Here is a 16,184-nt window from a genome sequence, read left to right as displayed (position 1 = left end):
CGAAAGAGTTTTCCGTTTTGGAGGTGCTTCGCAAAACGAATTTCCTATGGGCTTGCTTTGCAAGACGACAATGTCTTGCGAGTTCCTGCTGGTTCCCCCCCCTTTTCTAAGCCGCTAAGCCGCTTATCAAGGGACGCGGGTGGCGCTGTGGGTTAAAGCCTCAGCGCCTAGGGCTTGCCGATCGAAAGGTCAGCAGTTCGAATCCCCGCGGCGGGGTGCGCTCCCGCTGCTCGGTCCCAGCGCCTGCCAACCTAGCAGTTCGAAAGCACCCCTGGGTGCAAGTAGATAAATAGGTACCGCTTACCAGCGGGAAGGTAAACGGCGTTCCGTGTGCTGCGCTGGCTCGCCAGATGCAGCTTTGTCACGCTGGCCACGTGACCCGGAAGTGTCTCCGGACAGCGCTGGCCCCCGGCCTCTTGAGTGAGATGGGCGCACAAACCCCAGAGTCTGTCAAGACTGGCCCGTTCGGGCAGGGGTACCTTTACCTTTTTAAGCCGCTTATCAGCTGATCCGATCAGCAGAGAAACCGCTAAAAGCCGCTAATAGCGCTAATCCGCTAATCCATCAATGGGCTTGCTTCGCAAGACGAAAAAACCGCTAGACGAAGAGAATCACAGAACAGATTATTTTCGTCTTGCGAGGCACCACTGTATTAAAAACACAGCAAAATATCAAACATTAAAAGCTTCCCATTGAGTTTAGGCATTAATTTAGTTTCTTTTTAAAAAAAATATTTTTATTGAATTCCCAACACATTATTATTATTATTATTATTATTATTATTATTATTATTATTATTATTATCATCATCATCATCATCATCATCATCATCATCATCCCACCCTTTCCCCAGACTGGAACTCAAGGCTGCTCACAAAAATTAAATACAAACAAAAATGCACATAGCTAAAAACACGCAGAAGATCATTGCTGAAACGTAATTGAACTCAAAATTAAAACATATATTGAAAAATCAGTTCTATTACAATGCAGATAATAAAAACAGCAAAGTGTTGCTCAACAGCCCTTTCCTTAAAAAACAGCCTGTTCTCAAAGGCCTGTTGGAACAAGGAGGTCTCCACCTGCCAGCAGAAGAATAGCAAGGAGGGAGCCAGCCTGGCTTCTCTAGGGAGCAGCCACCAAGAAGGCCCTCTCCTGCCTCCCCACCAAGCATGCCTGTGAGGGTGCGGGGGACAGCGAAGGGCCTCCCCAGAAGATCTCAGAGCCTGCTAGAAGTTCATATGGAGAATATGGTCTTTAAGATTGTTGTTGTTTAGTCGTGTCCGGCTCTTTGTGACCCCCTGGACCAGAGCACGCCAGGCCCTCCTGTCTTCCACTGCCTCCCGCAGTTTGGTCAAACTCATGCTGGTAGCTTCGAGAACACTGTCCCACCATCTCGTCCTCTGTTGTCCCCTTCTCCTTGTGCCCTCCATCTTTCCCAACATCAGGGTCTTTTCCAGGGAGTCTTCTCTTCTCATGAGGTGGCCAAAATATTGGAGCCTCAGCTTCAGGATCTGTCCTTCCAGTGAACGCTCAGGGCTGGTTTCCTTCAGAATGGAGAGGTTGGATCTTCTTGCAGTCCATGGGACTCTCAAGAGTCTCCTCCAGCACCATAATTCAAAAGCATCCATTCTTTGGTGATCAGCCTTCTTGATGGTCCAGCTCTCACTTCCATACATCACTACTGGGAAAACCACAGGCATTTCTCTCATAGTGAATACAGCTGCAAGGAGTTGCAGAGAAGTTCTAAGGCAAATAGCACACACAATTTTATCAATTTCACTCCCATACGTCTCTTCGGAAGTTGCATGTGTTTGTGGTGTTCTTTGGGTTTGATCATCCCTACGCAAGTGGAAGATGAAGGGTTGCCAAGTTGCATAGTCTTGAGCAGGGGTCAGCAAACATTTTCAGCAGGGGGCTGGTCTACTGTCCCTCAGGCCTTGTGGGGGGGACTATATTTTTTTTTGGGGGGGAATGAACAAATTCCTATGCCCCACAAATAATCCAGAGATGCATTTTGAATAAAAGCACACATTCTACACATGTAAAAACACGCTGATTCCCAGACCGTCCGCTGGCCAGATTTTGAAGGCGATTGGGTGTTGCTCTGTCCTGGCTCCTGCCAACTTAGCAGTTCAAAAGCACACACCAATACAAGTAAATAAATAGGTACCACCATAGTGGGAAGGTAAACGGCATTTCTGTGCGCTCTGGTTTCCTTCACGGTGTCCCATTGCACCAGAAGCGGGTTAGTTATGCTGGCCACATGTCCCGGAAAACCTTTCTGTGGACAAACGCCGGCTCCCTCGGCCTGAAAGCGAGATGAGCGCCGCAACCCCATAGTCACCTTTGACTGGACTTACCGTATTTTTCGCACCATAGGACGCAGTTTTTCCGTCTTAAACACTAAGGGGGAAAGTCTGTGCGTCCTATGGAGCGAATCCAGGGGGGGAGGCAGGCAGGAAAAGCCCCCAAGAGCCACACACAAGCTTCATCCGGCTCTTGCGGGCTTTTCCCCAGGAGGGAGGAGGGACTGACGCAGCCAGTCAGTCCCTTCTCCCTCCTCTAGAAAAGCCTTGCGCAATCTCTCCAGCGCGGGGGGGGGGGGAAGGCTGCACAAGGCTAAAGAGGAAGCCAGGGCAGTGAGCGTGATCCATCCCCTCGCTGCCCGGGCTTGCTCTTTAGCCGTGCGCGCCTCTCCAGCCGTGGGAGGCTACGCAAGGCTAAAGAAGCCAACTTTTAAAAAATCTCTCTATCTCTACCTCTTTTTCTTTTTTCGTCCTTTCTCCACCCCCTTCATTTCCTCTGGATCAGTGTTTTTATCTGGATTAATGTCTTAGTTTGGGGGGGGGGATATTATAAAAAAGGAAACTTTGCAGCTTTTATTTTAGTATACAATAAAAACAGATTAAACAAAACACAAAAGAAGGAAATAGCATAGAAGAAGAAGGGAAAAGGGACAGCCATTTACCAGAGGTAGATCTTAACCCTTGCCTCACCTGGGAGCTTCTCTGGGCAGGAATTCCCTCGGCTTAAGTGGGGTGGGAGAAGAGTGGCAGGTAGGGGGGGGTACCTACCTAGACACTGAAGCCACATGTCTCTCCAGTGAAAATTGGGAGTAGGCATTGTGTGAAGTGGCTGTGGATCTCCTGCCGCAGAATTGTAGGACTGTATAGAGTTGGGAGGGCCACCCGAGGGTCATCTAGCCCAGCCCCCTCACAATGTAGGAATCACAGCTAAAGAACGCCAGGCAGATGGTCCCCCAACCGCTGCTTAAAAGCCTCCAGTGGTGGAGACCCCCAACACCTTCCGAGGTCATAGAATTGCAGGGTTGGAGGGGAACCCCAGGAGTCATCTAGTCCAGCCCCGGTGGACAGCGGGCACGATCCATCCTGTTGCGCAAGGCTAAAGATGCTGCTCAAGGCTAAAGGATGGATTGCGCTCGCTGCCTTGTCTTCTTCCTTAATTGCGCTGGAGAGGTTTAGCTCCTGGCTGGAGAGGTTGCGCGGCTATGGATCTTGCTCGCTGTCTTGGCTTCTTTGCTCTTTGGGGCTGGGGGGGGAAAAATAATATTTCCCCCCTTGATTTCCCCCTCTAAAAACTAGGTGCGTCCTCTGGTCCAGTGCGTCCAGTAGAGCGAAAAATACGGTAACCGTCCAGGGCTCCTTTACCTTTACCTTTTACATTAGTCTCTGGGCGCTTCTCTTCTTTCCAATCCAAGGAGTCCATTTCAGGCCTGACGCTTGTGTTCCTCGCCTCCTAGTTGGTGATGATGTTCAGCATGTGCCAGGGGATGGGAGAAGGCCCTGCACACCCCCCCCCTTTGCTTGTCCTCCTTTTAAGTATTCTTCCCATCGTCAACAATTTTTACGGCGGCCCTCCTGCACAACAGGGAGCAATTAAAGTCTGCCTGCAGCCCTGCTTTCTGTTGTTGTCTCTGATCTGGGACCGTTGCAGCTGAACCCGGTTCTCGTTCCTTAATATTCTGATTCAGTACTTTCCCTGTGGCTGGCTCACATCGGGAGCGGATCTGCCGGCTTAGTGTGGCTGAGCTGCCTATCTCCCTTCCTCCTTGCAGCCGAGAGAGAGAGAGAGAGGAGAGAAAGAGGCTGCGTAGAATATCAACACTGATTGCTCATCCAAGGTTGAGAATGGCAGGTTTGCTGGGAGCCCATTGCAACCTGTATCTGCCCTATACAGTGGTACCTCGGGTTACATACGCCTCAGGTTACACACTCTGCTAACCCAGAAATAGTACCGTGGGTTAAGAACTTTGCTTCAGGATGAGAACAGAAATTGTACTCCGGCATTGCAGCGGCAGCAGGAGGCCCCATTACCTAAAGTGGTGCTTCAGGTTAAAAACAGCTTCAGGTTAAGAACGGACCTCCAGAATTAAGTACTTAACCCGAGGTACCACTGTACAGTAATACCTCGGGTTACAGACGCTTCAGTTTGTGTGTTTTTGGGTTGCGCACCGCGCTGAACACGGAAATAATGGAACGGGTTACTTCAAGGTTTGGGCACTCGCGCATGCTCAGAAGCACTCAATCACACTTTGTGCGTGCGCAGAAGTGCCGAATCGCAACCCGCACATGTGCAGACGCGACGCTGTGGGTTGCAAACATGCCTCCCGCACGGATCCCGTACGCAACCCGCACGTCCACTGTACTGGAGTTGGCTTGCTGGTCAGTTAGGCAGCTACGATGACCATCCATAACAGGTTTGGGGAATATTTTTCAAGATCTAGGTGGAAATTTGCCTCCTTCTCCTGCATTGCCAGTGAAAGTTGCCTAGAGGCCACATTTGCATGGTGAAGATCTGTGTCTTAGACGATGTAATTCAGCAGGCTGGCATCTTTCTGCATGCAAAGGAGATGCTCTGTGGCCGAGCTGTGACCCTTAGGGTGGTACTGTACATAGCACACAGGGCTTAAATAGTCTCACAGTTCCTGGCTCCCTTCCCTACCCCAGTTCCCTTCTGGGAAAGGAACAAGGAGCAATGAAATCCAGGCCAAGCGTTCATGTGCCTTTGTAGATTTTAAAGAGGCTTACAGGTCCCTGTCTGGGCACAAAATTCCAGCATTCTCCATAACTTCCTAGCAGTCAGTAACTCTTCAAATGCTTGTTTTGCCCACTTGATTTTTATGACTTAGCTAGCATTTCTGAGATTTGTTCTATCAGCAAATAGGCGATTGCAGACTGCTCTCCTTTGTTTTGCTGACTTTGGACTATTCCTGTTTGTATTGCAATCATGGGGATGGTGCTGATGATGAAGAAGATGATGATCATGTTGTGATTTACTCCCAAGTTGAGAGGATGGACAATTTTGTCAGAAACGGAAGTGGGTTGCTTGTCCATCAGAGGTCTGGAATGGAAATAGCAAAAGCAAAAAATGAGTAGTATTCACCTTTGAGGCTTTTTTTTGTAGCCTGCAACAGTTACATAAATGATTGTGTTATTTACTGCATTGCTTTGACATTTCCATTCTGTTGAAGTACACTGGAATTAATTCCATAATTACGTAAGTTTCAGCCATAGCAGAAAAGTAAGATGAATAACATAGGAGGTTTTTAGTGGAAGCTGAACTGTGGTGGAACATAAGCAGCACTGATTGCAATGAACTCAGGACAGGACAGAAACTGCTTCCTTTGCAAATCCTTAACTCCCAAGTTCTGCAAACTTTCTGCTGGCTGACGGGAGAAAGGGGTGTTAAACCAACAGCTTTACTGACCAGAGGCCTGAACAGCCAGGTTTTTCACCTAGCGTTTGAAGACCAGCAGTGCGGGTTCCAGGTTCATTGGAAAGGGAGTTCAGGGCCAAGGCAACCACCGTAGAAAAATCCTTCCTGCATGTCTCACCAAATGAAGTGTTCCCAGCAGAGGAACTCTAAGAAGTGCCTTCCCGGGCAGGCTAAATTTGTGGCCAGCCTCATCCAGTGGGGAGGCGCGCCATCAAGTATTTAGGTCCCAAGTCATTCAGGGCTTTGTACCCTTTTAGTTTCCTTGCCAACAACCCTGAGCAATGAAGCCGAGAGATTGTCTCGATCTGTCAATAAGGCGTCCCCATCCACCCATTCTGTTCCGTGGAGCACGTGAACTAATAATAATAATAATAATAATAATAATAATAATAATAATAACATATTTATACCCCGCCCATCTGGCTGGGCTTCCCCAGCCACTCTAAGAAGCTTCCAACAAAATATTAAAATGCAGTAGTCTGTTAAACATTAAAAACTTCCCTAAAGAGGGTGCCTTCAGATGTCTTATAAAAGTCTGGTAGTTGTTTTTCTCTTTGACATCTGGTGGGAGGGCGTTCCACAGGGTGGGCGCCACCACTGAAAAGGCCCTCTGCCTGGTTCCCTGTCACTTGGCTTCTCGCAGTGAGGGAACTGCCAGAAGGCCCTCAGAGCTGGACCCCAGTGTCTGGGCTGAACGATGGGGGTAGAGACGCTCCTTCAGGTATACTGGACCGAGGCCGTTTAGGGCTTTCTAGGTGAGCACCAACACTTTGAATTGTGCTCGGAAACGCACAGGGAGCCAATGTAGGTATTATGTGATCCCAGCAGCCGCTCCCAGTCACCAGTCTAGCTGCCGCATTCTGGATTAGTTGGAGTTTCCGGATCACCTTCAATGGTAGCCCCATGTAGAGCGCATTGCAGTATTCCAAGCGGGAGATAACCAGAGCATGCACCACTCTGGCGAGACAGTCCGCGGTCAGGGAGGGTCTCATCCTACGTTAAAAACAACAATGGTGCAGTGCTTTTCCGGTCATCCTTTTCATGTCTTTGAAAATGGGAGACGTGAGCAGTACTGGCTCTGCTCCTTTTTGGCCCTATCACATTTCCTCCCGGAGGTCAATTTTGTTTGCGCTGGATTGCCTGCGCACGTGCTGGGGGGGGGGGCGGGAGCTGAAGCATTTGGCCTCCCTTTCGGCAGCATTCAGAGGTTGCTGCTTCCCTCCTTCGATGCGACCTTCCTTCTGCTGCGAGAAGAGCCCTACCGCATAGCCAGATCCATGCAGATATCGTGCAACAGCCATGGGGAGGGTCTTTCCTGGCAATTGCCGCGTGGAACAGAAGAGCCGGCTGGCATGGCTGCTGGGGATCACTCTGCCCCCTCCTCTGGTTTTGCAGCCTGCACAGCAAATCTCAGAGCAAAATCCACAGGGCCAGCAGAGCGTTGCTGGGGGCAGACGAGCCGCCACATGCCTGCTTTCCGAAGGCTGACGGATGCCTTGCTCGCCTGACCTTGATGCTCGTCCTTTTAGAAATCCCCTGAGCAATCTTGTGCTCCTTTCTGTGGGTCTTCACCATCCATTTTCCTCCAGCTTTTCCTAATCTGTTGATGTTCAGCTGGGTCACATCGTGACCCAAAGTGGATTGAATCTCTGGCGCCATTGTTCGTTGCCCCTTCGCTACACGCCACCTCAATCTCCCAAGCGCTACGAGACTTGTTTCATTTTTAATATTTTTTTGTTTTGCTTTTAGACTTCTATACTGCCCTTCATCGTAAGATTTCAGGGCGATTCACAAGGTAAAAATATAAGGTAAAAGCACAAATAAATAATTCAAACCGAAACATCAAAACAATGACAACAATCACCCCTCCCACAAACACCATGAAAAGGCTGCAGATTTTTAATCAGCTAGCTGATTTCAGGTGCTTACCTAGGAAGCCACCAATGTAGGGGGACCTTCACATATATCGTTCAAGGGGGAGCTCCATGTCACCACCCTGGGGAAAACCCTGTCCATGTCAATGCTGTCAGAGGTACCTCAAGAAGGGCTGTCCCCTGCAGATTGCGGAGCCCGAGAAGGCAGGAATAGGAATAGGCAGCCCCTTAAGTATTTGGGTCCTAAAGCACCTTGAATTGGGCCTGGCAGCAAACAGGCAGTCAGTGCAACTCCCAAAGGAAAGTTGCACCTCCACTCTCAACTTCAGTTTATTAGCTCCCATCCAACCTGTTGCTGCCATAAGTGAACAAGATCTGCAGTTGCCTGTTGCGTATTTAATTTTATAGTGTGGGCCAGCATTGCGGGGCTCAGGGGACAGAGAGCCAGGTACGGGTGGCCAAAATTAAAAGGAGGCCCTGGACCCCTTTGGAAGGAAGGGAGGGGACAGAAAATGAATGAATGCTTGAATGCCTTGTTGCTGTTTGGAATAAAATCTTTCTGCTCCACCTGAAAAAATGTCCCAAAGAAAAGGTTTGTTTTGCTAAAGGAAGCACCCCGATTATCACACCTAATGCATTTTGTGCATAATCGCTCTTAAGCAGAGGCAATGAAGAAACAGCCTCAACGTTGCAATTTAACCATTAAATCACCACATTTATACCTTTAATATGGCATTCACTGCCGTGAGAAGAGGGCCCGCGGGAGCTGCGATTCAAAGATTCGATTAGCGTTGGCAGTTGCCAAGTGTAACCAAAACTGCACACTTAGGATTTTGCTTAACCTTTGACAGTGGCAAGCACTCGGAGGCCGCTGTGGTTAGGCGCTTCCTTAGTCGCCCGACTACTCTTTTTACGTGAACACATATGCCTTTTAACAAGGCATTCTGTGTGTTGCATCGACACTCACACGTTTTGTGGAGCAATGGTTCTGTTTTATCTTTGGAGTAAATCCTGTGTTTTGGGCTATAGCTCAGGGGCACATGCAACCAGACCGTGCCCTCCACTGTCTCTGACCGCAGCAGGTTCTGCACCCCATCTCTTGGACTACTGCAATGCGCTCTACGTGGGGCTACCTTTGAAGGTGACCTGGAAATTGCAATTAATCCAGAATGCAGCAGCTAGACTGGTGACTGGGGGCGGCCGCTGGGACTGCATAACACCGGACCTGAGAGATCTGCATTGGCTCTCAGTACGTTTCCGAGCACAATTCAAAGTGTTGGTGCTGGCCTTGAAAGCCCTAAACGGCCTCACTCCAGTATACCTGAAGGAGTGTCTCCACCCCCATTGTTCAGCCCAGACACTAAGGTCCAGCTCCGACGGCCTCTGGCGGTTCCTGCATTGTGAAAAGTGAGGTTACAGGGAACCAGGCAGAGGACCTTCTTGGTGGTGGCGCCTGCCCTGTGGAACGCCCTCCCATCAGATGCCAAGGAAATAAGCAGCTATCTTATCTTTAAAAGACATCTGAATGCAGCCCTGCTTAGGGAAGTTTTTAATGTTTAATGCTATATTGTTTTTAACACTCGGTTGGGAGCTGCCTAGAAAGCCTGGGGAAACTCAGCCAGATGGGCGGGGAATGAATGAATAAATCAATTATTATTATTATTATTGCTGTTGCTCCTTGCCACCCTCCAGCATCTACTGCCCGAGGCAACCACCTCACTCTGTCTAACGGCAGGGACAGGCACGGAAGTGCAGGAGGGCCTGTGGTTCCAGGCCAGAGCTTCTCCTTTGTGTGCAGGAGACATCCCACCCCACCCCGGTTCAATCCCTGGCACGTTTCCACCGAAAACAGCGCATGGCATGAGCCACCTGTGAGCTCTAGAAAGCCCCGGAGTTCTCTTGCCATGCGCAGAGGCTCCTTCGCAGACACGCAGGGTCTTGCCTGCAGGCAGGTTGATGGAAGGCAGCGTCTTGTCCCAAGACGGAGAGTCCAAAAGCCGTTCTTCCCAGAATTTTGGCAGGGCCATCCGCGCGAGTTAATGCCATGGCGCAAAGATCACGAGATTATAATTATTTCTGCGCATGAAATATTAATCGGGAGTGGGAAGGAAAATCTCTAGTTCCACGGCAAACTCCAATTAAGAGTCAGAGTTCCTCGCTTGAGGAGATGCCACTGGAATAGCAATGGTGAGGAGTTGATAGGAACCAGGGGCCAGAGTGTCAAGGGTGACTTTCCCCCTTTCTTCCTTTTAATATTATTTTCATTCCTGCTGAATGTGAGTTTCGCTGAACCTAAAAGTGCATGGGCGGGGAATGTGGGTCTGCTTTCCTAAAGGTCAGGAGCCTTTCCGTATGCAGCCGTGATGGATGTCTTGCCAAATGCAAGGTGGTTCTTTTAAAATGAGATTCAGGAGTAATACAAAACACAAGTGGGCGAGAAGATTAAAGATGCTATTCTAAACAGCAAGCAATATATAAATACCAAGCATGCACTTCAACCTGCCATTTGGAAGCCCTTAAGAAGTGGTGAAGTGACTCCCCCAGGTAGCTTCAGTTTGCACGGCCCCACGGCCAGATCAGTCCATGCACGAGCTTCTCAGAAGTTTTGCCCACAACCATCCGATTTATAGATAGCTAGATACGTGCAGATTATTCACTAGTCACCCCCTGCTGATGCCTCACTTTCTCAAAACAATGTCCAACTTCAAAGAAGGCACCCATCACTATCTCTTCCTCCTAACTGATTAGGACATTATAGGCTGTTCTCATCCCATCAAAGAACTTCAGAGACAAGGAGAGGAAGCAAGGAATAGGGCAACCATGTCACATCACTGACTCCTTAATATAAAATTTATCTTCTGGATAGATTGACCATACAGCGGGTGGCGTGGCGTGTCCTTCTTCTCCTTCCATCAAAAGACTTTCCTGGCCAGACTAGGATGAGCAATGGAAGAGCAACCATGTTTGCCTCTGGCGAATGGTCCTTCCAGCAAGTCTGCATGCCTTGTACCACGTCCATCGGTCGTCTTAAGTTTCCGGGTACACGTTTGCAGGTTTGGGGCGGGAGAGGACAGGACTTTGCCATCATAAGTCCATGGGGACGGCATTGACTCCTGGGCCTCGGAGCCTTCTGCAAGTATAGAAGAGGACAGATCAGTGTTTCATTGGCCCCTGCACACAGCAGGTCTTGGGCTCAGTCTGTGACATCTCCAGTCAAAAGGATCTCAGGCCTGGAAAATGTCATAGGGCAGGAGTAGCCAGCCTGGTTTGGACATGGCGCACAACCCCATGAGCAAAAGGAACACGCATTGGCATCTAGGTTGGCTATCAAATGCATTCTCAGGTCTGCTGGAGATCTGTGTCCTGTTGCACTAACTCCAGGTAATTACAGTGGTACCTCTAGATGCGAACGGGATCCGTTCCGGAGCCCCGTTCGCATCTAGAAGCAAACGTAACCCGTGTCTGCGTGTGCGTGGGTCATGTTTTGGCGCTTTTACGCATGCGCGTGACGTCATTTTGAGCGTCTGCACATGCGCAAGCAGCGAAACCTGGAAGTAACGCGCTCTGTTACTTCCGGGTTGCCGCGGAGCGCAACTCGAACGCGCTCATCTCGAAGCACATTCAGCCCGAGGTACGGCTGTATATTAGGAATGGTAAAGGTAAAGGGACCCCTGACCATTAGGTCCAGTTGTGACCAACTCTGGGGTTGCGGCGCTCATCTCGCTCTATAGGCTGAGGGAGTCGGCATGTGTCCGCAGACAGCTTCCAAGTCATGTGGCCAGCATGACTAAGTCGCTTCTGGCGAACCAGAGCAGCACACAGAAACGCCGTTTACCTTCCCGCCGGAGCGGTACCTATTTATCTACTTGCACTTTGACGTGCTTTCGAACTGCTAGGTTGGCAGGAGCAGGGACCGAGCAATGGGAGCTCACCCCGTCATGGGGATTTGAACCGCCGACCTTCTGATCGGCAAGTCCTAGGCTCTGTGGTTTAGACCACAGCGCCCCCCACGTCCCGTTAGGAATGGTGGTGCTCCTTTATTACTAACCATTCGAAGGCCCCATCTGGTGGAGATAAGCCCCTGGTGCTTTTCTGCCTTCAGTCTCGGTGAGTGGAAGTTCCTGCACCTGTTACCTGCATATTTGGCTGGAGGTAGACCAGAGATCTGCTGGTATATCTCTACTCAGAGGTTAGCAGGAGATTAGCAAGGATCTCCCATCTCCCAAGATCCCATAAGCCTGACATTTGCCCTGTCCTGCCATGGACCAACCTCACACTTACATCTCCATAGCCACAGATCCCATCCACACATCCGTTGATTCCAGTTCCTTGATGCTTACTGTTTCTTCCATTTCCCATTTGGGGTGAGCGCTCAACTAATGTGGAGCATTGGTAGCAGTTTTGATTCAGGATGAATCATGGAGCCACTTGACCACTTGATCTACAAGCGTAGATCTTGCAGATGCTTCAAAATCTGCCCAGATTGCCATGTGCTGAGTTCTGAAAAGACCCTCAAAATAAGGATGCTCTGATCTGCACACACTGTAATATTGTGTGCCCCAAACAAAGCCCACTGTGTCCCTCTTAGTTTTGTGTATGTTCACTGGTGCTGTAAAAGAGTAAGAATATTTTCAGAACTTCTTGTTGCTGCTTGACTAACCATTCTCCAGGGACTAACTTGGTTTTAAGATTCTGAAAAGTTCTAGTTTCAGAAGGTCTTATTTCTTGCCATATCTGAAAAACTCACTCGTTCTTTATGAGCTTCCAGGGGTGAAGCCGAACTTTTGGACTACACAGCTACATGGCGTTGGTTCACAACTTATGTCAAAAGGCAAACTTTATGGCTGACGTGTTCTTGCAAAGTATGATGATATCTTGACTTGGTTGTAATCCAGAACTTATTACCGTCCACTCCGTTGTTCTTCTGTGGAACCAAAATCTTATTATTCGTAACATTGCTTTTATCTCTCTGCCACAATCATTTCTCCACTCCACATCTCTTAAGCTGTGGACCATATGATGTGAAACTGGCAAGCCACTGTTTGTTTCTGTACCTCTCAGGCGTTTGCATTGTTATACCGTGTTTTTTGCTCCATAAGATGCACCTAACCATAAGACGCAACTAGTTTTTAGAGGAGGAAAACAAGAAAAAAAATATTCTGAATGAAACAGTGGATGTATGATTTTTGTGGTTCATGCTGTGGCCACAGAAATGTGATTTGACAGTGAGTTTAGGGTAGCCCAATGCAAAAATCCTGAGAATCCCTGCGGATCCGTGCTTTGTAACCATGTTTTTGTGCCATTGCGGCCTCACGAAACAGTGGATACGTGGGGTTTTTTGTGTGCAGGCTGTAGCCATGGACATGCTATGTGATCCGATGGTGAATTTGGGGTGACCCAATGCAAAAATCCTGAGGATCCATGGGCTTTTACCTCCCCCCTCCCAGGCAGCCTCCTTTATCTCTAGCATCTCCCTTCCGATCACTTATCGATCAGCTGCTTCCTTTCAACACCCCCTTCCCTCCTGTTTTCCTTAGCTGGAGCAGTTTTTTGCTCTTCCTTTTCTTCTAATTTCTCTCCTCATTGCTTTAGTCTTCCTGTCTCCTCTCCTTGCAAGTTCGCTGTCTTTACCTCCCCACTCCCAGGCAGCCAACTTTATTGCTAGCGTCCCTTATCTCCCTCCCCAATTGCTTACTGATTAGCGGCTTTGTTTCAACACCCACTTCCCTCTTTTTCTTTTTCTTTTTAAAAAAAGCATGATCTGCTTTTCGCCCCTGGGCAATTTGGCTCCAGGGAACACTCCATAAGACACACAGACATTTCCTTTTACTTTTTAGGGAGAAAAAAGTGTGTCTTATGGAGCGAAAAATACGGTAGGTAATGAAATACCGTATATATATATATGCGCGCATGAAAATGAAAAGGTACTTCTTGCATTGTTCCTGCTTCTGACAGCTGCCTTGTATTCTGCCTCTCTCCGTGTCCCAGGGCATCATCTCTCCGGTGGAACACAGGGACCAAGGAGCGGATGCTCATCAAGGTGACGGACCGTGAGCCCAGCTTCCTCATGCACCAGGGCAACGGCTACACCCCCGACAACCAGCAGGGCACGCGGTCGCGCCGGCCCTCGGGCGGCCAGCCGTCCCCCAACCTCCAGACTTTTGCCCCCGACTCGGACAACTCTGTCTTCTTCCCGGAGAGGAAGCAGTCGCCCTTTCTGAAGCGGGCCGAGCACGTCGGCAGCTGCTCCCCGCTGCTGGGGCGGGGCGACTCCTTCTGCTCCCCGCTCCAGGCCCAACACCGCAAGCACTCCAGCGAGTCGCAGCCGTCGTCTCCGCGCTATGCCTACGAGCCGCCCCTGTACGAGGAGCCGCCCATGGAATACCAGGCTCCCATCTACGACGAGCCGCCCGTGGACATGCAATTTGAGGCCAGCGGGAGCTACAAGGCCGGCTCTCCGCAGAAGTCCCCGATCCGCAAGCCGCACCCTTTCCTGCAGTCGCCCAAGCAGGGCTCCAACTCCCCCTACCAGCAGCTGGTCCTGACCAAGCAGAAGGGGCCCGACCGCTTCATGAGCCTGGAGTACAGCCCGGCCGGCAAGGAGTACGTCCGGCAGCTGGTCTACGTCGAGCAGTCGGGCTCCAGCCCCAAGATGAAGACCGGCTTGCGGCACAAATACTCGCCGAACCCCATCGGCGGCTCCTACTCCCTCCAGCACAGCCCTTGCCTGGTGAGGGACCAGCGGCTGGAGGTCAAGTCCGGCGACTACAGCAGCATGGAAGGGGCGGACTTCCGGCACAGCCCGCCCGTCTCGCAGGGGGACGACTCCATGTCGTGGTCCAGCCAGCACAACACCATGTCCTCCACCGGCTACTCGCCCGGCACGCGCAAGAGGAAAAGCCGAAAGCCGTCGCTCTCATATGACCCCAACGCCTCCTCCACCGACGGCTCAGGCGAGCGGGAGGAAGGGCTGGCGGAGGAGAGGGCGCCCTCGGGCTGCAGCCGGCCCCAGATGAACCGCATGGAGAGCCGCTCAGTGGAGGCCGAGTCGACCCGGGGCTTCCCCGAGCCCTTCCTGGCCCAGGCCCGGCTGGCGTGGGAGGCCCAGCAAGCCCACTACCACATGCGGCAGAGGAGCAGCTGGGACTCGCAGAAGGACGGCTCGGGCTACGAGAGCGACGGAGCGGTGCCCCTCCCCATGCCGGGGCCCGTGGTGCGGGCCTTCAGCGAGGACGAGGCGCTGGCCCAGCAGGAGAACAAGCACTGGAAGCGAAACACCTTCGAGAAGCTCGGCTTCCCCCAGATCCTGCTGGAGAAGAGCGTGTCGGTGCAGACCAACCTGGCGTCGCCTGAGCCGTACCTCCATCCGTCCCAGGTAAGGTGCTGGCACTTTCAGGAAGGGTCCATCGTGGGAGCAAATCATCCGTCTGATGACGAGGGAGAGTAGGAAAGATTTAGAAAGTAATAATAATAATAATAATAATAATAATAATAATAATAATAATTTATTATTTGTACCCCACCCATCTGGCTGGGTTTCCCCAGCCACTCTGGGCGGCTTCCATAGAAACCAAAAAACACTAAAATATCATACATTAAAAACTTCCCTGAACAGGGCTGCCTTAAGATGTCTTCTGAATGTCAGGTAGTTGTTTATCGTTTTGACATCTGATGGGAGGGCGTTCCACAGGGCGGGCGCCACTACCGAAAAGGCCCTCTGCCTGGTTCCCTGTAGCTTTGCTTCTCGCAATGAGGGAACTGCCAGAAGGCCCTCGGCGCTGGACCTCAGCGTCCGGGCAGAACGATGGGGGTGGAGACGCTCCTTCAGGAAGTACCTCTTTGGGGATCAGATTATGGCTTTGGAACACAGGAAGCGGTCTTTTACAGAGCCAGACCATTAGTTTAGTATAGTCTGCACTGACCGGCAGTGGCTGCCTCCAGGGTTTCGGGTAGGGGACGTTCCCGGCCCTTGTTCTCTAACCCTGATTTTGAAACTGCTATATTTGGCATCCTTGAACTAACGCTATAGAAGAGTTGTTGTCTCCAGTCTGAGTTGTATTAGCATTGCTCGGTGTCCTTTGGGGGACGGGACATAGCTCAGTGATAGGGCCTCTGCTTTGCCTGCAGAGGGTCCCGGGTTCAATTCCTGGTGTCTCCAGGGATGCCTGAAACCCTGGAGAGCCACTGCGAATCGGTCTCGGCAATACTGAGTTAGATTCATTGCGGGGGGTTGGACTAGATGTCCCTTGGGGTCCCTTCCATCTCTACAATTCTGTAGAGTTCTTTTGTATCACCAGTCATCTGATTTAGCATCAGGCAGCTTCCTATGTTCAGCCCCTTTGGCTCCTGCCGCTTCTGTGCATCGTTCGTCATCTTTGACCCTCACTTGCCTACAGTTGCAGCTTAATCCATTTCCTGTGCTGGCCTATGTCAATTCATCTGTGATACCCATAAACCAAACTGTTTCTCCAGGCAATCGCATTCAGCAGCAGCCAGAGCAATGAGAGAGCAATGAGCCCACCAGGCTGTTCTTACGTCCTTAGGTTCTTCGCAAAAAAACTGGAGACCTGC

General features: G+C 50.5%; 1 protein-coding gene across 3 annotated transcripts in view; it reads left to right on the top strand.

Annotated features, from left to right (window-relative positions):
• The window catches only part of ARHGAP39 (Rho GTPase activating protein 39), a 215,865-nt gene that overhangs the window by 142,176 nt on the left and 57,505 nt on the right, over window positions 1-16,184 (top strand). For all 3 annotated transcript variants that reach the window (XM_082235535.1, XM_082235536.1, XM_082235534.1), the window contains exon 4: window positions 13,602-14,988. In XM_082235535.1, coding sequence (XP_082091661.1) covers window positions 13,602-14,988 — 1,387 coding nt within the window. The remainder of the gene's footprint in view (window positions 1-13,601; window positions 14,989-16,184) is intronic.

Source organism: Podarcis vaucheri (genome assembly GCF_965113315.1).
Source record: "Podarcis vaucheri genome assembly, chromosome: 8".
Taxonomy (NCBI): domain Eukaryota; kingdom Metazoa; phylum Chordata; class Lepidosauria; order Squamata; family Lacertidae; genus Podarcis; species Podarcis vaucheri.
Note: the sequence above shows the minus strand (reverse complement) of the source record. Positions and strands in the feature narration are given on the sequence as shown.